General features: G+C 33.2%; 1 protein-coding gene across 25 annotated transcripts in view; it reads right to left on the bottom strand.

The window, feature by feature from the left end:
• Positions 1-22,874, bottom strand: part of BCAS3 (BCAS3 microtubule associated cell migration factor) — a 519,095-nt gene that overhangs the window by 400,731 nt on the left and 95,490 nt on the right. For all 25 annotated transcript variants that reach the window (XM_074320579.1, XM_074320576.1, XM_074320587.1 and 22 more), the window contains exons 8-9: positions 3,857-3,964; positions 642-718 (exon numbers count right to left, since the gene is read on the bottom strand). In XM_074320579.1, coding sequence (XP_074176680.1) covers positions 642-718; positions 3,857-3,964 — 185 coding nt within the window. The remainder of the gene's footprint in view (positions 1-641; positions 719-3,856; positions 3,965-22,874) is intronic.

Genomic DNA, 22,874 nt, shown 5'->3' with positions numbered 1-22,874 from the left:
TAACTCCAGATTTCTTCAGACTCAATTCCTGCTGGAATTTCCATCCTGCAGGCCTGCCCTACAAATCTTGGACTTGCCCGCCAAACAATGCATGAGCCAGTTCCTTTTTTTTTTTTCCCCCAAAAAATCAATCTCTCTCTCTCTCTCTCTCTCTCTCTCTCCAGATTCGGGGCTTATTTCTGCACTTCTGGTCAACAGACGTCATGGGAGGTGGGGGAAAGATGGAGGGAGAGAGAGAGAGAGACACTGACACATTTCACCCAGTTTCAAATCCCTCATGTACGATAATCCAGTTACCTCCTCAAGTATGTTATGATAATTAATTTAACAACTGCTCTGAAAGTACAACATAGCTACATGGATCTGAATTAATTATAATTACTCAAGGGAAATATGTAAGAAGAAACTGAGGCAATGTAGTACAAGACTTGTTTAGTAATATGAAGAAAATGTGCTATGGGTTGAAAACACATACCATAAAATTATAGTACTAAATAAGACAGCCACAGAAACATAGGAATAGCCTAATTGAATAACTATAAAATACTGATGTTATGATTACAATTAGTTTGCTGATTCTATCAAGTAAATAGTAAAACCTCAAATGTATATGATACGAAATATATCAAGTTGGTACATACTTGTGACAAAAAATTTTTTTGTGAAAGTACAGCTATCGAAGGCAGCAATTTTCTCCTGCAAGACTACGACGAGGATCCTAAAATTAGAGGGGAAAATGTGAATGTGAAATTCTATAAACTGAATAAGTTTAATCACCTAGATTTAAACAAGTATACATCGATGGGAATGCAATTTTAAAAATCAAATTATTTCTTATATTATTTAGGCTAGAAACATCTGCCCCATAAAATATAAAAATATAACCACAAAATCCTTAATAACCAAGATAGACATGATTAGAGGAAGAAAAGTGACAGGAGAACAAACTACACCTCAGAAATTTTTTCTTCCAAACAAATTTTATCTTCACTCATTATAAATCAAATAAATCTATTTTCATTAAGAATAGATGAGATCAATAAACTGGCTATTTACTAAAAAGTGTTTTTCCTCTTCTGGCTCAACATCATGAAATTAAACATAAAATTGATTTATGTAACTTGTCACTGAATTTCCCAACATAAAGGCAAAAAAAGAAAAGAAAGAAAACTCAGACGATTACTCAGTGTAAATTAGTCGTTTCTGATTGACTCAATATATTAAAATTTATTCAGACTATGTATAAACTATATTTCTCCCAGAACCCTTGATTTATAAATAATTAGGAAAATAATTTAGTTATTAAAATTTTTTAAAACCAAAATTCCTAAAATACATCCCAAATGAAGTTGTTTTATAAACTACATTTTCGAGTACTAGCTCCTGGCAGGACACTGATATAAATGGCCAAAGTTTGATTTTTTTTTTTAATCAAATAAAAAAGTATAATTATTGTTAAATATTTAACATAGTGTATTTTTCAAAATTTGGAGGAGGTAAATCTGAGTAATATATGTTCATGATGAAGGTGCGAATGTTGTATTTAACATGCATGTTTTATTAATTCTTAACACAGCTGACAACACATAATAAATTATTCTGTCATGGCACTTAACATAAGAAATCACCCAATCATCAGACCCAGGTTGAAAGGCCTAGAGAATCCAGAATGAGAAGATGACAAATGCAAATAAGGGAAAATGCAGAAAAGACAAATCAGAGATGAAAACATTTTCATATAATCCAGTAGCCCCTCCCCAAAACATAGTAACACACAAAATTATTCCCACTGGAAGGTTTAATTTATTATGAATATTGGTAAATTCAAAAGACTAATTATGCCACACATACAAATACAAATACAAAATTAACTAGGGAAAAGATCTGGCAAATCAGATATGACATTTTATAGAGCAAAATCTAAGCAGAATCCTGAAATCCACATAACAGCTTTTCCTCTAACCTTCATCATATTTGAACTTACAAAATTTCTCATTGAAAAAACAATTTCAAAAAAATTACATAATGTAGCCAAATCAAGAGATTTTGTTATTGTTATTGGAACATATCTTCATATAGTTTTTCTTTCAAAAAGAAAAAAATAAATAAAATATGAACCTTGTTACATCAACTGAATATCCTAGAATTTCATTTCCATTTTTCAGTGATGACATTTCATATGCATAAATCACTCTCCTATTTGCTTCTACTCCTCCTCACAACTTTCATAATCATTAATTACTTATGATGAGCACAGTGAAAAGTAAACTGTCTTAATTTTCAAGGTAATTTATATTGATTAAAATATTGAATACATTCATTATTTCATGGCCAAAATTTTTACAAATATATTTCTTATAAGAAAAGTCAATCCTAACTGTATTTGCATGTGCATCATCCAGAAACATAATAGTTGGAGTTGAGAAAAAACCAATGTTGCCCTTAATAATAGTCTTTGCAACCGTGTTGTTTTTTAAATAGTGTAAGATACTTTTTTAAAAATTTAACTTCATTTTATTCCTGTTTTCTAGTATATTTATATATTTTTAATATAAGTAAATTGTGACCTAAAAACGTATTTGTACTTCTCTCCCTTTTCCAATGTGTTCATGTTTCTCTTTGACTAAAAAAATTCAGAATCCACTTTGTGACAGCAGAAAGAACACTTAAAAAGAGCTGTCACTACAGTTTTCCAGGGGAAATATACTATCTGCTGGACTCAGTTCAATAATGTTGACTGAATAATTTGATGTGTCATTGGATAATCACATTATCCCAGCAATAAGTATTTCTACTATTGCCTATAATTTTGAGTTTGCTATTATTTGAAGTATAAAGATGCATAATAATTAGACCTTCATTATAAATTGCAATCTATCACTGAACAGCTTTTCCTTGTCCTGTTTCATGCTTCAATATTTGAATTCAAACACTTTTATCTTTAATACCAAAGCCCATGTGTTCTTTAGTTTGTATTAATCAGGTATATCTACCCTTCCTATAATTACGTTTAACCTTTCTGAGTCACTATGTGAAATATCCTTTTAAAATCTAAACTGAGTCTCTTATTATAAATTGTATATTGACATAGCATAAAATATTTCATTTTCCATGTCTGTGTATTTGCTTTTTGATGCAATGGAGGACTTGGAATTTGAATCCAGACCTTGATCAAGACATTTACCATCGTAGGGCTTCAGTTTGCTCAAATGTAAAAGTAAAGTAAAACGTGAAAGTGTTAATTAATAGAAGATTCTTAAGGTCCCTTTCTCCTTTAATGTTCTGTAGTTATACAAATTAATTCTTCATTATCACTAGGTCAGTAGAAGTTCAATCCAGATCTGAAAATGTTCCTAGATTTTAATGAAGGAAAATCTGTCTAGTCTCTGTGTGATAGTTCAATTGTAAAGTCTTAAGGAATGAGGGGGACATTTTTGCAGTTCAGAAATATGCTTTGTTTTGATAAATGTTAAAAGGGAAATTACATTTCACATCATAAACCAGTAAACACATAGAAAAACATATATATATTAAAAAGTTATGAAATACATATAAAATCATTCCTCATAAACTTTTTACGTTTGCTCAGATGCTTTCTATTCTTTTCCATTTCATTTTTAAAATGCTGGTTATGACACACTAAACTTAATTCACAATTTACTAATGGGTCAAGACTGGAAGTTGGAAAACATTCATTAAGAACTCTTAAGAGCTAACTCTATTTGGCATAATTCAGAAGGTGTTTTTGCAACTTTTTAAAAAAAAATAAACCCAAGATAGTCGATCACATTGGTAGAGCTCTACATACCCAGGAGGTATGTTATCATGTACAAGAAACACATGAAAAGATGCTTACCGTTTGTTGCAATGGAGATCATAGATAGGTGTTTTAAACTGAATGGACTTGACCATCTCCCCAGTACGAAGTGAATACAGATCCACACAACAGTAAGGTGGGCTAGTGCTGAAAAAAAAAAAAAAGACAAATGTTATTATTTTTCAAAATGTGTGAAAGACAGTAAGCTCTACATTTTCTTATTAACATAATCTTAAAGCCCCTTAGTAATATAAGCAAATTGATTTGAACTATAAAAAAAATCATAATATATTCCAATCAACTCATTTCAGGGAAGCAAATTTAGGGGAAGAGAAAACAGTGAAACTCACTCAGTAAGTTAGTACTATAGAAAAGAAAATGATAAGATTATCTCAATAAAAGCAGAAAAGCATTTGATAAAATTTAAAAACTATTCATTAATCTGATAAAGAATAACAACCTTAAAACTAGCAAACAAGGGCCGCCCCAGTGGCTCAGGCGGTTAGAGCTCCATGCTCCTAACTCCGAAGGCTGCCAATTCGATTCCCACATGGGCCAGTGAGCTCTCAACCACAAGGTTGCCAATTCAATTCCTCGGGTCCCGCAAGGGATGGTGGTCTCTGCCCCCTGCAACTAAGGTTGAACACGGCACCTTGAGCTGAGCTGCCGCTGAGCTCCCGAATGGCTCAGTTGGTTGGATCACGTCCTCTCAACCACAAGGTTGCCGGTTCGACTCCCACAAGGGATGGTGGGCTGCGCCCCCTGCAACTAGCAATAGCAACTGGACCTGGAGCTGAGCTGTGCCCTCCACAACTAAGACTGAAAGGACAGCAACTTGAAGCTGAACGGCACCCTCCACAACTAACATTGAAAGGACAACAACTTGACTTGGAAAATAGTCCTGGAAGTACATACTGTTCCCCAATAAAGTCCTGAAAAATAAATAAAAAATAAAAAATAATTGGAAAAAAACTAGCAAACAAAAACTAGCAATCACATAAAATAGCAAAATACTGAAAGATTTCATCCGAAAATTAGCAACTAGGCAAGAATACTCATTATCGCCACTTCTATTCAATATAGTTTGGAAGGTCGTGTACATAAGGCACGAAAAAGAAAATGACTATTAAGAAATAAAGCTGTCATTATTTGCTGATAACTTGATTGTTTAAGTATAATACACATCTGTAAGTAGAAATATATATACAGACGACCCCACAATAAAGACAAACCATTAGAAATGATATATGAATACACCAAGGTCACTAGATACAATAGCACCTGTATTTTTATAAATAAAGGACAAACAATTGAAAAGTAAAATTTAAAACAGTATCATATGTTGAATATATGAATATACTGAATACCTTGGAATAATTGCTAGGAAAAATTGCAACATATTTACACAAAAAAAGAACAAAAACAAGACCAAAATAAATGGAAGTATATATCACAAGCTGACAAACTTTCTAAACTGATCAAATTCAGCCCTAATCCAAAATCTACCAGGAATGAGACCTCATTCTAAAATGTATATGAAGATGCATTCCACATAACACTTATACGACAAAGGTATAGTAATTAAGACACCAAGTTCTTGACACCAGAACAGATGAACACATTCATATTTCAACCTTAAGAAATTAGGAGAAGAAGAGCACGTAAAACCCAATGCAAATAGAATTTGTAAATTATATCAATCATTTAAAAAAAAGGTTATGCATCCTATACTAACTCTTTCTGAAGGTAAAAAAGGAGTCACTTCCCAACTGATTTTATGAGGCCACTAACACCTTAAACAAAACAAATGCTTCGCAAGAAAACTACAGATATATATCTCTATGTCTCATGAATATACATAAAAATCCCTCAACAATATATTAACAAGTCAAATTAAGCAATACAAAACCAGATGAGGTTTATCCCAGGAATGGAAGGTGGTTGAATAGAAGAGAAAATCTTCAACCTAATGAAAGGTATCTACAGAAAATCCCCACAGATGTACGAACAAACACTTTCCCCAAATGATTATGAACAAGGTAAAACTGTCTGCTCTTATTATCCTATTTGACAATGACAAGCTAATTTTAAAATCTTCAAGAAAATGTGCAAAACATGATTGGGAAAACTTTATATGTATGGAACTTATTAGCTACAATGATTAAGGTAGTATGAGCTATCACCTCACACCTGTTAGAATGTCTATCATAAAATAAAAAAATAAAAAACAAGAAATGGTATGTGTTGGCCAGGATGTGAATAAAAGAACATTTGTGCACTGTTGGTGAGAATGTAAATTGGTGCAGCCACTATGGGAAACAGCATGGAGTCTCAAAATATTTGTAAATTGTTATTCATAATAACAAAAACAGTTAAATGTCAATCAATAGTTAAATGGATAAATATATGGTGATATATTGATGCAACAGAATATTACTCAGCAATTTAAAAGAACAGATTATCCATATAGCAATATATAAAACCATTATGAAGTGAAAAAAAGGCCAGACATAAAAGTTTACATACTGTATGAGTCCCTTTCAAAGAAAAGGTACAAAGGAAAAGCTGTAACAAGAAGCCTATCAGTGGTCACCAGGGGTCAGGGAAGAAGGAAAACTATAGAGTGCCAAGTGGCATGAAAAATTTTGGGGGGTGGTTGAAATGGTGTTGTCTATTGATTATGTTGGGTACTTCACAACTGTACACAACGGGCAAAACTGGAGGGAAGTGGTGGGGGGAGGGATCTAGCAAAACCTGAACTTCAATCTCCAAAACTGACACAAGGCAACAATTCTTTTCTTAATATTTCCAACTAATTAAAACAGTCCTCTGCTGAGAAGCAATGAGTTAATAATGAATGAAATCTAACATTTTGCCAGGACAGCTGGGAAGGAAAAAACAGCTTGTCACCTTCAATTAGCAGCTCATTATAGCTACTGGTACACTAGTAACTTGAATTCTGATCATTTCACTGGCATCCATACAATGTCACCACTGAGATTCTTCCTGCAGAAAGCCTTCAATAGAAGTAGACAAAACAAATGCTATGAAGGCTCAATTAAGAATCGACCCAACAAGACTTGACAGAACTAAAAACTCTATTTATATGTGGGGGGGAAAAAACCTCTTATTCAATGCCTGATAGAAAAAGATAAGTCTTTAAAATAGTTTTCAGAAACTCACATATTCATAAAGGAGTCATGCTATTTGCCAATAACATAGCTGTGTATATGCCTGAAATACCCTTTTGTTCTCTATTTTCTCTCTTTTTAAAAGCCTTGACCATTTCCCTGGGACATAGCAAGACAATCTTAATTTTCCTCATGGGTAGGCTGATGAAAAAGCTCTCCATCACATCAGCAGTATGCATGCCCCATAAGAGAAAGGACGCGTATTATACTAAAATATGCAGACATGAAACGAGCTTTTACTTTGTACTCTAGTGTACACTAAACAGTGCCACAAGAAAATAACACAACTGAAATTATACATCAGAGGAGTAGAATGAAAAAAGAATGAAGAAAAATTAGAACAGCTTATGATCAACACTGTAAATCAACTAAACTTAACCAATTTGTAGAAGACTCCATCCAACAAAAGCAGAATACACGTTCCTCTGAAGTGCACATGGAACATTCTACAGGATACGCGAACTACAAAACAAGTCTCAATACATTTAAAAACAATGAAAACAATCTTTCTAACCAACGTGGGATGAAATTATAAAGCAAAAAAAAAAAAAAACAGAAGAAAAATTGGAAATATACAAATAAGTGGAATTAAACAATAACCTCTTAAACGATCACCAGGTCAAAAACATGTGGAATTAAATAATAAACTCAAAAACAATTGACACTACATTAACAAACTAAAAGGGGAAAACCATACGATTATCTCAACTGATACAGAAAAAGCATTTGCCAAAATTCAGTATCCTTTCATGATAAAAACACACAGAAAACTAGCAATAGAAGGGAATTTCCAAATATGATAAAAGGCATTTATGAAACACCCACAACTAACATTATACTCAATGGCAAAAGACTGACTGTTTTCCCCGAGATCAGGAATTACAAAAGGAGGCCCACTTGCAACACTGCTATTCAACATTGTATTGAACGATCTAGCCAAAGCAATTGGGTAAGAAAAAGAAATGAAAAGCTTCTAAATTGGAAAAGAAGTAAAACTCTCTCTATTCACAGACAACATGATCCTATATAAAAAAAAATTCCTAAGAATCCACAAAAGAATGCTAAAACTGATAAATTCAGGAAAGTTATAGGATATAAGATCAACATGTATAAACCAGCAATTATCAATCCAAAAGAGAAATTAAGAAACCAATTCCATTTACGATAGTAATGCAATCTCTATCAAAATTCCAACAGCCTTTTTTGCAGCAGTGAAAAGCCAACCAAAAAGCAAATGGAACTGCAAAGAACCCCAAACAGACAAACAATATTTAAAAGGAACAATAATTTTAATAAATCATTGGACTCACATTTCTCGATTTCAAAATTTGCAACAAAGCTACACTAATCAAAACACTATGATACTGACATATACACAAATAAATCAACAGAATAGAATTCAGAGTCCAGAAATAAAACTACATATCTGTTATCAATTAATTCTTGAAAAAGGTACCTACTCCATTAAATGAGAAAAGAATAGTACAATTCAAGAAATGGTTCTGGGAAATCTGGATGTCCATGTGCAATAGAATGAAGCTGGATTCCTATCTTATATCCTACACAAATATTAACTCAAAATATTTCTAAAGACTTAAATATAAGAGCCAAAACTATAAAAATCTTAGAAAAAATATAAAGGTAAATCTTCATGATCTTGGATTTGGCAATACCCTTAGATATGACACCAAAAGCACAAATAACAAAAGAAAAAATAGATAAATTTAATTACATCAATATTTAAAACTTTTGTACATCAAAGGGCATTGTCAAAAAAGGGAAAAGACAACCTAAAAAATACAAGAAAATATTTTCAAATCAAATATCAGATCCAGAATATATTGAGAACTCTTACTATTCAACAAGACAAACAACCCAATTAAAAGAAAAATGGGCAATGGATTTGAATAAACATTTCTCCAAAGAATATATAAAAATGACCAACAAGCACATGAAAAGATGCTCAACATCATTAGTCATTAGAGAAATGCAAATCAAAACCACAATGAAACACACTTCACACGCACTAGGCTGATCATAATAAAACAACTAAAAAAGATCCAGTGTCAGCAAGGATGTGGAGAAAGTACAAGCCTGGTCCATTGCTGGTGAGAATGTAAATGGTGCAGCCACTGTAGAAAACAGGTTAGTGGATGCTCAAAAAGCTACACATAGAATTACCATATGGCCCAGTAATTCCACTCGTAGGTGCATACCCACAAGAAATAAAAACGTCAAATACATGGTGATGGAAGGAGAACTGACTCTGGGTGGTGAACACACAATGGGATTTATAGATGATGTAATACAGAATGGTACACCTGAAATCTATGTAACTTTACTAACAATTGTCACCGTAATATACTTTAATTATTAAAATATAATAAAATAAATAAAAACATGTCTACACATAAACATATACATAAACATTCATATCAGCATTATTTAATAATCACAAAGTGGAAACAACCCATATCTCCTTCAACTAATGAATGCATAACAAATTGTAGTACACACATACAATGTAATATTGTTTGGCCTTAAAAAGGAATGAAGTTGCAACTATAGTCATTCTGGAAAAGGCTTATGCATGGAGACAGTAAAAAGATCAGTGAGTGCAATTCAAAATTTAGTTTCCATTCTTTTATACAATTTGTACTCTTACCCATTTACCATTAGTGACTTTTTAACTCCTGGTCCTCTATCTACTTAGTTCTATTCCATCCCTATCTTCAGACATCTAAATCTCAACAAATTTTCAGATTGACTACAATGATATCCTTCCAGCTTAAAATACTTTCTTCTTCCTTTGAAGTCTCATGATATTTTACCCATCAGCTCAATTAAAGGATCTACCAGCCATGATCGATTTAATAAGAAATGTCCCAGTTACTATTCCATGATAGGTTGGCGGTCTTAAAAGGCCATGCTCTTCACTACACAGGCCCTCCCCCTAGTTAGACTAGAAGAAATATCAAATGCAAGGGCATGCAATTTATATATTGGCATAAAGTATAAAATTGTACTCATAGAAAGACACACTATGGCACTTTAAAAAAAAAAACTACAAGGTGTGATCAAACAATATGGTGAATGTTTAACTTAAAAAATGTATTACAGTAAAAGACACACTGCCATTAATTCCCCTCAAAATACGCCCCCTCACTTCAAACACACATCCTATCATTCTTGCCACTTTCTGAAGCAGTTCTGGAAGTCCTCTTTTGTGAATGTCTTTAGTTGTGCTGTTATGGCTACTTCAATGTCCTGAAACTGATTCAAAACATTTTTCTTTTACATTCATTTTGACTTTGGGGAAAAGCCCAAAGTTGCATGGTGCCAGATATGGTGAATAGGTGGATGAGGACACACCATAATGCTTTTATTTGACAGAAATTGCCATAGCAGGAGCAATGTGTGACACGGAGCGTTGTCATGATGGAGGATTATTTACAGCACACTTTAAAACACACCTTATCTCAACCGTAGCTCACACTCAACTGACTGCACCAAACAAGTTGAAAGTTGTCACACACTGTTACTCAGGTTTGACACGCAGCTTCCTGTATTGAAGATCCCTGCCTTTCTGTTGGATGGCACTTGGCAGCAGCACTCACCATATTTGTTGATCACAATGGAAAGGCTGTAATAAATTTTAATTTAAACATTCACCATATTTTTTATCACACCTCGCTATTCAAGTATCAGATTATAGGTGATGATGGTATATCCTAATACTTTATATATTACAAATCTAAAATGATTAAATAAATAAGAGCAATAAAACTGTAGCGTAATATGCAAGCAAACAATGAACAAAAACCAAAGTCAAAAATTAGGTTTTATCCTCAGAATGACAGAATTATTGCCTTTTACCTTTCCATTAATTTATTCATTTGATAAATTTAGAGTTTTTTCTGTGCTGTACACTCTGAACGAAACAGGCCAAACTCTTTCCCTCGTTGAGCTTATTCTAGTAGGTGAAGACAAACAGAAACAGATAAATAAGTGAAATAAATCAAATGGTAGGAATTGATGAATAATATGAATAAGAAATATACAGTAGGGAAAAATGATAAGTGCGGGGGATGAAAGGATATGTTGCACTGCCCAGAGAATCATATGAGGATTAGAGAGAGAATCAGAGGTGACAGAAACCTGTAAACAGTGCACAATCTGCCATGATGGTCACAAGTATACAATGGCAGTGTGACTATGAGTGTAGGAATAAGAGCAAGAGAACACTAAAGTGGAGGTGTCACAGAGGATCAAATTCCAGAGTGTGTGGAATATTGGGGAATAGAGGGAAAGGGCTTGGAACGAAACAGAAAGTTGAGAAAATTTGTTTTAACACACTTTCTACTTTCTATTGTCATGCAGGCCGGCAGTATAGTATCTTGGCCTGAGAAGTTCACACCAGAGTAATAGGACCCCATACCACTACATACGATACATATGAAGTAGTATCCTTATTTGATCAATGATTACAAGTTTCCTAATGAACTTACCAAATGCAACATGGTGTCCACTACCAAAAACCTGAAATTCCCTTGCAATCAAAAAATCTCCTGTTTTAAAAGGTGATTAGCCAATGATTATCCAAAGATCTGTGATTAAAAAGTGGTAAGATAGGGCTGGCCCGATGGCTCAGGCGGTTAGAGCTCCGTGCTCCTAACTCCGAAGGCTGCCGGTTCGATTCCCACATGGGCCAGTGGACTCTCAACCACAAGGTTGCCAGTTCAACTCCTCGAGTCCCACAAGGGATGGTGGGCTCTGCCCCCCGCAACTAAGATTGAACATGGCACCTTGAGCTGAGCTGCCTCCTGGATGGCTCAGCTGTTGGTTGGAGTGAGGGCTCTCAACCACAAGGTTGCCAGTTCAATTCCTTGAGTCCCGCAAGGGATGGTGGGCTCTGCCCCCTGCAACTAAAATTGAACACGGCACCTTGAGCTGAGCTGCCGCTGAGTTCCCGGATGACTCAGTTGGTTGGAGCATGTCCTCTCAACCACAAGGTTGCTGGTTCGACTCCCGCAAGGGATGGTGGGCTGTGCCCCCTGCAACTAGCAACGGCAAGCTGAGTTGCATCCTCCACAACTAAGACTGAAAGAACAACAACTTGAAGCTGAACAGAACCCTCCACAACTAAGATTGAAAGGACAACAACTTGACTTGGAGAAAAGTCCTGAAAGTGCATACTGTTCCCCAATAAAGTCCTGTTCCCCTTCCCTAATAAAAATCTTAAAAAAAAAAAAAAAAAAAGTGGTAAGATACACCTCTCGCTCACATCTGTTAATGAGTCACATGGATCAGACAATTAGTTCCAAAGTCGAAAAGCACACGTTGAAAAACAGAAAAGTCATTAGCAGTTGTTTTACGTTTTATAATTATTTTTAAATAAAGATATACTGAAGTAAACATACGTAGAGAAGAAATGTATATACCTAAGATAAATGCCATGGTGAATTGTCATAAGGTAGATAGAAAAATACATTTCCAGTACCTCAGAAATGCTCCTCATCCCCCCTTCAATTCACTAGGCCCCATCCTCCCTAAAGGTCGTCACTAGAGACTTCCAGGAGGCCTGTTTAAGTAAGCAGTCATGTGGGGGAAGCCCCCGTAACAAGAACTGCAGTTGGTCTACAGCACATAGCCCGCAGTACACAAAAGTTCTCAATCCTAAATCTGCAGAGAAATGAACCTGAGTGAGCTTAGAAGAGGATTCTCCTCAGTCAAGCCTGCAGATCAAAAACCCAAAGAGGCTGACGCCTTGACAGCAGCCTTGTAAAACCCTAAGCTAAGGACCCAGTTAAACTGTGCCTGGACTACTCATAGAAACTATGAGATAATAAATGTCAGTTGTCCTAAGTCTGCCCTAATTTGTTAAACAGAAATAGATAACCAATGCATCCCTTCTCCTTCATTTGCACACAATGTTTTTTAGATTCAGTACAAAGACCACCAGGATTTTTTTAATGGAAATATAAGTTTGTCCCTCTGCCATTGTAGTAGTTCAAAATAACATCAGGTTGCCTTTTCACTTACTATATTTGAAAGTTAAATTTCAGCACTGTAACTAAAGTTATGATTTACTGTTTGCTATTTTAATCGATTAAATTAATTTCTTTCCATAAAGTAGTGTATGGACAATTATGCTAAGCTAATACAATTTTAAATAATTTTTTTTAAATTTTACCAATATGAACTATTCAGAAACAAATCTGAATTGGCTTCTATTTCTCAGGTTCTTCTATAACACAATAACATTGTTGGTATCCTAACTTTTATTAAGACAATAGAGAGTTTACAAAATATTAAAACCAAAAAACTGAGCATTAAACAGGTTAAATCAAAGATGTTAAGTTTTATAAGTTATATCACTAATTTGTTCTTAATGAATTGAGGTTATACAGTTAAAAGGTTTGACCAAATGTATATAACCATATTACTTCAGCATTATTTTATACACAAATAATACTCTACACGTTATAAACATGGGAAAATATTCTGGCAGTCTGTTTCAGATCCAACAATTACTATTTAAGTAGAGTCAACAATACAGTGAGGTCTAGCCAAATGAACCACTAAAAGGGGCATGAATTAGAGTAAGAATTCAGTAAGATTTTTAGGTATAAACAGTTGAGTATTACTAATGAATTATACCGTTCCATGGAAGAATTAATAATCCCTTTATGTAGAAAAAAAGGTTTTTAGCATCTAGAGAATGAGAAATGACTTAGATATCTTGGGCCTTTTGTAAACACTTAGTATGATGTTGTATACGTTGGCATTTTTTTTTTTTAATAATGCATGAAGGAATGGTGAACGGGCCTTACATTTTATCTTTGAAATTTAAACACCACCTAAAAATGGTATATTAGACAGATGCAACACTTTCTTCTATACTTTATGGGGGAAAAAAGAGTTACAAAGAATACAATATTAAACTAAACTTCTAAACTCAAATTTATAAATCCCTATCAAAAATATTAAAATTTTTAATCTCAGAGTCTACGTTTAATTTTTAAAACAATATTTTTTTCTTTACATTAAGGTATTTTACTAGAATCATAGCCATTTCTTATCCTGGACAATGTTTTCAAAACAATTTTTTTTCTAATGCAATACAATCAGCATCACGTTAAAGCAATGTGAAATATGGCTTTTATGAATTGAAAATTCTAAATATTAATACCATTTTCCTTTACAAAGACTTTTATTATTTTTATTCATGATATTTAACAGATTGAACCAAAATTAGGAAAAGCGGAACAAAGTATTCAAGAAAGTGACATTTTCCAAGAATGTGCATGTATAAATGAAACACAAAATAGCAAAGACATTTTAAATCTACCACAAATTGCAAGAAGCATGGAAACACTTATTTTTAAATGGGAAAAACCTGCACAACCTTCAACATGTGTTACTGAATCTAATCCTTTAAATATAAGAGGAAAATTTTTGATAGAATTACATTATTGGTATTCTTATTCAGCTCCTAAAGAACAAAAGCCAGTTCATTGTGTTTTTTATTAAGTAATTAAAAAGAAAAAGCAAAGAAAATGGAAACTTAACCATATTAAATGCTATATTTGTGATTAACCTAGTTAATAATAACTTTTTTTTTTTCTGCAAAGTTCTCAATAAACACTAGGTAATTAAACCTTCCAACACTCCCACAAGTTGAGAGAGTGGTAGTAGTGAAGCTTTGCATGCGGAGGTAATGCGGAGGCAGGAAAAAGTAAGTAACATCTCCACATAAAAATAGGAGGTAATGTTAGAATTGGGGTTAGAATTACATGTTCTTCAATAGCTATCCTCATCTGACCTACGAGTACTACATAAGAGGAAACCAAAAACATACATTAATTTTTAAAAATAAGTTTGTATTATTTGCAATAGAATATAAAGATGAGTTAGAAATATTCTACCTTTAAGGAGATTTCAACATAACTAGCTGTATTTTTATAAAAGGATTGAATATAAAGTTATAATACAGGGAAATATGTTTAATATACCACAGTAAAAAAACAAAGGCAATGAAAATTCAAATCATGGAAGATATGTTACAGGAAACAAGACAAGTCTTCAATTTATATATTTATAATACTATTTTCCACTATGCCTACACAATCTTTGTCCACTAAAAAAACATTCATAAATACAGCACTTAAAATTTTACTGGGAAAATTTTTCAAAAAATTTATTGCATAGCAGAGATCAGCAAACTATGTCTCAAATCCAAGCCCCACTGCTTGTCTCATTGGAACACAGCCACACCCATTTCTTTATTTACTATGGCTAAGTTGAGTAGTTGCCACAGGAACCATATGATCCACTAAGCTTAAAACATTTCCTATATGGCAAACAAAACTTCACTGACTACTGATCTATAGTTTTTGGGGTTTTTTCTGGTGTAATTGGGCTGCTTTATACAGTCTTTCTCCGAGGTCTTATAGTATTTGCTTCAGTTGTGGGGGAATATGAGGTGAGCCTGAGTTCCAGAAATACAGGAACTCTACAGTGATATATCTTGGGATTAACCAGTCTGACTTAAGACATTTCTTCTATTGCATAATATTTTCCCTCTCTTATTTGGGAACTACGCAGATGCTCTAATTTTCTTCCCACTTGGCTCAATTTCTCAATTTTTTTTCAGTTTTCTATCTATTCTCCCTTCTGTATCTTCCAACTTATTCAATTCTGCAACATATTTGTGGGGTTTTTCCCATCCATTTCTTCCCATAGGTAATATCTCTCCTACTATCTCAACCCGTCTTCCCTCAGTTCTTGTATTTGTTTTGTGCTCTTCCTTCATAGAGAAATTAGTTTATTAAATTATTTAAAAATCAACTGCTCCATAGCAATAGTATTCTACTGATTTTTCTTCACTTACCAATAACTTTTCCTGAGTTAGGTTGTACATTTTTCCATCTTATATAAGTTTTCAAAAATAAAGTTATTCATAAGATTGCTTATTATTCTCTAATGACCATAAGATCTGTAGTAATGCCTCTTCATTCATTCTTGATATTGGTAATTTGTTTCTTCTGCTTTTCTTGATCAGTCTCACTAAAGGGTTATCACTTTTATTGTGTTTTCAAAGAACTAGCTTTTGGCTTAACTGATGTTATGTTTTCTTTCACTGATTTCCCTTATTATTTTCTTCCTTTTACTTATTTTAGGTGAAAGGTTTAAACCTTTCATCTTTTCTAATGTGAGCACTTAATGTTATAGCTATCCCTCTGTTCCTGCTTTCACAACATCCCAAATTTTTTATATGCTGGGTTTTTTTTTAATCATTCCATTTAAATTCTGTTCTATTTTCTCATGATTTCTGCTTGATCCATAGTTTAATTTCCAAACATTGTACAAATTTTACAGAGATATTTGCTATTGATTTCTAATTAAATTACATTGCTGTTATAAAATATACTCTATAATTGAGCCTTGCTTTATTGTCCAGCATATGACCAGTCTTGGTGAATGTTCTATGTGCACTTAAAAGTATGTGGATATGGCGTTCTATCAAAATGAGTTCAGTCCATTGATATTGTAGTCATGTCTTCTACAGCCTGACTGATATCCTATCTACTTATTCCATCAGTTACTAAAAGAAGAATGTTAACTAACTTTAATTGTTGATTTCTCTATTTCCCTTTCAGTTATAATATTGCTTCATTTTTAAAATTCATATATTTTGAAACACGTATTTAAATAGTCATATTTTTTTAAAGATTGAACATACTCAAGAAAGAACAATATTTGCCAGTCATGTCTCCTGCAGAAATGTTAGGTGAGCAGATCCATTACACAAAAGTAGATATTCCTATCTAATATAGGCATAGGTAAGTTTAGAAACAGAGAAGAAAGAATCTAAGGCAATTTTAATTAGATTGGATTAAAGTTCTAGTGAAATAGTAGGTATAGTAATCTGCTGAATACAAAAGGAATTAAATGAAGTTATGAATGTTTGGAACAGCTAGCTTGCCATCTTTGTTACACTTATTTATTAAATACGTATACCTACTAATGAGTTTCACCATTCAAATCTAAATAGGTCAACTTTTCTGACCTCTGCTAAGAAAGGGAACATTTCTACTACGTAGATAAAAGGAAAACAAGTTGGGGGAATCACTGCATAAATTATATAAATGTCTAACCACTATACTGTACACCTGAAACTAATATAAAATAATACTGACTGTTAACTGTAACTGAAAAAAATAAGTAATTTTTTAAAAAGGAAAATGGAGTTAAAGTGCAATCATTCGAAAATAGAGCTAAATCTTCTAAGTCTCCAAGAAATTATCAAGTCTCATTTCCCAATAACACAAAGTACAAGTCTATTGGCCTGTCAAATATCTCTCCTAAATTAAAAATCCAGAAATCTGCCCTACTACCCCAAATAAATACATCAACAAATACCAATGCGAATTCAAACATTTTAAAACTTCTCAACTGGTTTTAATTAGACTAATGAAGTACAAGTGAAACATTTTAATTACTTTTCTACATAACCTGATCTAACATGAAGTAGTATATAACAATGTCGAGGTTATTATAACTAAAACTCTAACATAGAAAACATTTTATTACCAGGATATAACTCTAAAAATAATATATGACAATTCATAATAATATACAAGTGAGATTTGTAAATCACATTAATTATCCATATTAATAATACCAACATTTCCAAGGACAATGACAATAGAATTTAAAACATACAATGAGTTTATTCTAACAAATAGGGAAAAGAACTGTACACTAATCCTCTAAGAATATTTTTCCATATTTTTTAATCATTTGAATATATTAAAGCATTCTAAATGAAAAATGCAAACAGACTAAACAAATCTAGTTAATGTCATGCGTACATTTCATAGACTTATGAGGTCTGACAATTAAGTTCGCAAACTTGTCGGCGTGCGCTTACATTGGCAACACTGTACAAATAGCTTGATTTTTGGTATATCAGTGTCTCACAGCTATGTTCCTGTCAACATGTGGCGGTGTCTTGCTGAGTGGCATTCATCATTGTTGTTGCATGTTTTGTGTGCCATCGCGAGAATGTCTGAGCTTGAATTAGAGCAACGAACAAACATTACATTTCTTATTAAACTTGGCAAGAGTGGAAGTGAAATCAGGAACATGTTAGTCCAAGTTTACGGATATAATGCCATGAAGAAAACCGCACTGTACAAATGGATTAAATGTTCTTCTGAGGAGAGAGAACGCATCACTGATGAAGAGAGGTCAGGGCGGCCAGTAATGAGCAGAACTGACAAAAACATTGTAAAAATTTGTCGAATTGTGTGTCAAAACTATTGGCTGACTGTGAGAAGCACAGCAGACCAAGTAAACATCGAAAGAGAAACAGATAAATCTTAACTGGAAATCTTGATATGAGAAAGGTGTGTGCCAAAAATGCTCCTGAAAGAGCTCACCGATGAACAAAAGCAAAGGAGAGTCGAAGTTTGCCAAGACCTTTTGGAGAGGCAAGACGATGTTTTGGGCCGTGTTATCACTGGTGATGAAACATGGGTGTACCAGTACGACCCTGAAACAAAATGTCAAAGTGCACAATGGAAGTCAGCCAATTCTCCATGACCAAAAAAGTTCGGTCAGTCCAAATCAAGAGTCAAAACAATGTTGCTAACTTTTTTGATATCAGAGGGATTATTCATTATGAATTTGTACCAACTGGACAAAGAGTTAAACAAGTTTACTATTTGCAAGTGCTGAAAAGGCTGCATGAAAAAGTTAGACGAAAACAACCTAAACTTTTCACCAACAATTCATGTCTCTTGCATCATGACAATGAACCAGCTCACACAGCACTGTCTGTGAGGGAGTTTTTAGCAAATAAACAAAGAGCTATACTGGAACACCCTCCCTACTCACCTGATCTGGCCCCAAATGACTTATTTCTTTACCTGAAGATAAAGGAAATATTGAAAGGCAGACATTCTGATGACATTCAGGACATCAAGGGTAATATGACAGCTCTGATGGCCATTCCAGAAAAAGAGTTCCAAAATTGCTTTGAAGGGTGGACTAGGCACTGGCATCAGTGCATAGCTTCCCAAGGGGAGTAGTTTGAAGGTGACTGTAGTGATATTCAGCAATGAGGTATGCAGTGCTTTTTCTAGGATGAGTTCACGAACTTAATTGTCACACCTCATACAAGCCCTTTCATTCAAAAGAAATATAAGCTTCTGGAGGACTGAGATGACATCTTGTTTATTGTTGTATATTCAATATAGTACTATTTGTTAAACGAATGCGTTAAGAATAAACATGTTTATTGTTGTTCATTGAATATAGCACTGTTTAAGAATCAAGAAGAAAAGAATTAGTCAACATTAACTACCTGTTATCAATTAACTTCTTTATATGACACTATAATGGTGGATACATGTCTTTACAAATTTGTCCAAACCCATGGAATGTATACCAAGAGTAAAACCTAATTTAAACTATGGACTTCAAGTAACAATGAAGTATCAATTTAGGTTCATCAAGTATAAGAAATCACCAGTCTGGTGTCTGATATTGATAATGGGGTAGGCTATGTACGTGTGGGGGAAGAGGGTATAAATGGGAAAATCTTTGTATCTTCTGCTAAAATTTGCTGTGAACCTAAAACTGTTAAAAAAAAAATTAAGTGTACTTAAAAAATAAAGAAAAGGAATAAATGAATTCAACAGAGAGATATTTGGCAAAATTCCATTTCTGAAATAAAGATATTAAAATGTTTGACATTCTACCTTTAATGAATCTCACTTTTCTGTTAATAAGTCTCAGCTCAGTGGCAGCTCTGTAATTTTGATTATTGAGTACCTGATAAATACCAGCCATTGTTATAAGGACATTATTGCATTTAACACTTACAATGACTATGTGAAACAGACAAAATTTTATAGAGGACAGCTTCTCTTTAGTATTTGTTTTATTCCTCACAATTTTTTTTAATATTCAGCAATAAAGCATCATGGGAAAATATTTCTATGAAAAGCAATGTTTTCAAATATTGAATATTTAATATTTTAGGTTGCTGATATTTATTCACTTAAGTGATTTTAAACACAGAACAATGATAATATTGAAAGCTGCAACCTTGCATTCATTAGCATCAGGTTTCCAAAAAATCAAAAACAAAACTTATGGGCCGGCCCAGTGGCTCAGGCGATTGGAGCTCCGTGCTCCTAACGCTGAAGGCTGCTGGTTCGATTCCCACATGGGCCAGTGGGCTCTCAACCACAAGGCTGCCGGTTCAATTCCTTGACTCCCACAAGGGATGGTGGGCTCTGCCCCCTGCAACTAAGATTGAACATGGCACCTTGAGCTGAGCTGCCACTGAGCTCCCGGATGGCTCAATCAGTTGGAGAGCATTCTCTGCAACCACAAGGTTGCCGGTTCGACTCCCGCAAAGGATGGTGGGCTGTGCCCTCTGCAACTAGAAAATGGCAACTGGACCTGGAGCTGAGCTGCACCCTCCACAACTATGATTGAAAGGACAACAACTTGACTTGGAAAAAATCCTGGAAGTACACACTGTTCCCCAATAAAGTCCTGTTCCCCTTCCCCAATTAAAAAAAAACACCTTTAAAACAAAAAAACTTATCTGCCTCTATATTTACATGATACATATTATAGTTAGCCAAAATTATAGTGCTACTGTTATACTGTATTCTTTTAAATTAATAATTCAGGATACTAAAATCTCACTTTATAATTCCCCATGTAAAATAAAAATGAGTTTTTGATACTAGCAGAAATATTAATAAATTGTTCACTATTTTATAATTTTGGAAGACATGAATTTAGTGAGTCTATTTGAAACTTCTGCAGTAACCTCCTATATTTTTCCTTTGCATGAACAATTTTTCCTTTGCATGTATTTCTTCCTTACAAAATAAGAAAAACTAACAGAGGAATATAGAACAGAGGCAAAAAAAACAAGTTAAAAGTTAAAGTTTTGCTTAATGATTAATAAATAAATTATGAAGTTCCCAAAAAAACACATAAGTTAATTTTCAGTTATGATATTTATTATAAAGAAACTCCAAATAGTAAAAGAATACATTTAAAAAATTTATGTGTTGTTTATGGCAGAAACAATAACGCTTCAACAAAACAAACCAAAATTTTGCTTGGATTTATTTCCCTAAAAAGCAAGCTACTTTATAATTGCTTATCTGTTATGATAAACAAAGTACATACAGAATTATTTTGCATATCAACACATGTGTTAAACTATAGTTTAACTGAAAAACATGGGATATTTGAAATGAGAACACAAAAGTCAGGCTCAATTCACTAAAAAGATGTTAATTACACTTACTTCTGCCAAGCAAGCACAGAGGCCAAATACACTATACTGTGCAAAAACACACATGTTTATTATTCCAGTGTTACCCTACAACTTTATCAATGTGCATAGTTTGAGTATACATATAAAACAATACAAACCAACTTATACATGTCAAAGAAACCTACAGTTCATCACAGTATTTGAGACACACTGAGAAATGGAGAAAAGCTAAAGTTAAAAAATTACATGAAATCTACTTCTCAAAATCAAGGAATATCAAAATGTACCAAGAGAAGTTTTAGAAAGAGATATGTGAAAAATCTTCTCAATACTTAAAATGAAAACATAAAATCTGAGCATTTGCTCATATTTTTTAAGAGGACACTAAATATATCAATGCCTCTAATCTGACTTATTAAAGTACAAAAAAATCATTTGTACCCCATAGAGTATATTTGTTTCAAAGTTGGGAGGAATATTTATACCCATTTTGGCTAAATGTTTTTACAGTCCATAATATGTGATAAAAGCACATCATTGTCATTTTTCCCCCTGTGGTATCAGGTGTAGGGGGAAAAAAAGCAGATGAGACTTTAAATACTTCTCATAATAATATGCAAAGTTATTTTATAGTGAAGTATAAATTAAATTGAAACAGCACAAAATGCCTATAGATATGGTTAAAATACAACTCGTTTTCCAGTTTTAACAGTATTATTACCTTAAAAGATTACGTTTCATAGTAGTTAGAAGAAAAATGTTTTTCATATTTGCCTGCTCTTGTAAAGGTAGGTGGAATGGGGGACAGGGGTCAAAGGGAATCAAACAAAGAACAGAACAAAAGTTGTGAAATGCATATATTACATCCAACGTGGACAATCATAACTGTGAAACAATAGACTAGAAGTGAAAATGTATAATTGCCTTCCACTGATCAAAAAGGTTTTATAAACACCGGTACAGAACAAAATTAAATTATTTGTAACACAATTTTGACATTTGGTAATTCAAAGAAATAACTCCCATTCACAATTCACAAATAAAACCAATATATGAATGGTCATGGATGCAATGCAAAAATATAACTACACACAATGCAAAATACTAAGGTTATAGTGGAGTAATTTGAAACCACATCAACATGTGAATTTCTGACACAACCTTATAATAAATTTTAGATTTCATTATGAGTATGAGGAATAAAAATTCTCTTTATTGTCCAGAATCAAAAAAACTGGTAACATACTACCTTTAAAAATTAAAAGTATTTCTATACAACACCTAAGTAAAATAAATTTTAAAAAATAAATAAATAAAATAAATTTCTACCCAAATGAAACCATGAATTCATTTGCATTCCAAACCAGCACAATTAGTGTTTTTCAAGAATTAGCTAAATGGTACTTAAAAAGATTGGTAGACGGCTGCAGCTAGAGATACAAGTCAGCACAGACATTCATATAAAACAAGGGCAGACTAATTGAAATTTGGATTGTCTTAGAATGTATAAAATGCAAGCAATGTATTTATCCTATGCACAGTAAAGAAA

Source organism: Rhinolophus sinicus, linkage group LG15, assembly GCF_036562045.2.
Source record: "Rhinolophus sinicus isolate RSC01 linkage group LG15, ASM3656204v1, whole genome shotgun sequence".
Taxonomy (NCBI): domain Eukaryota; kingdom Metazoa; phylum Chordata; class Mammalia; order Chiroptera; family Rhinolophidae; genus Rhinolophus; species Rhinolophus sinicus.
The sequence above is the reverse complement of the archived record's forward strand: the minus strand, read 5'-3'. Positions and strand labels throughout refer to the sequence as shown.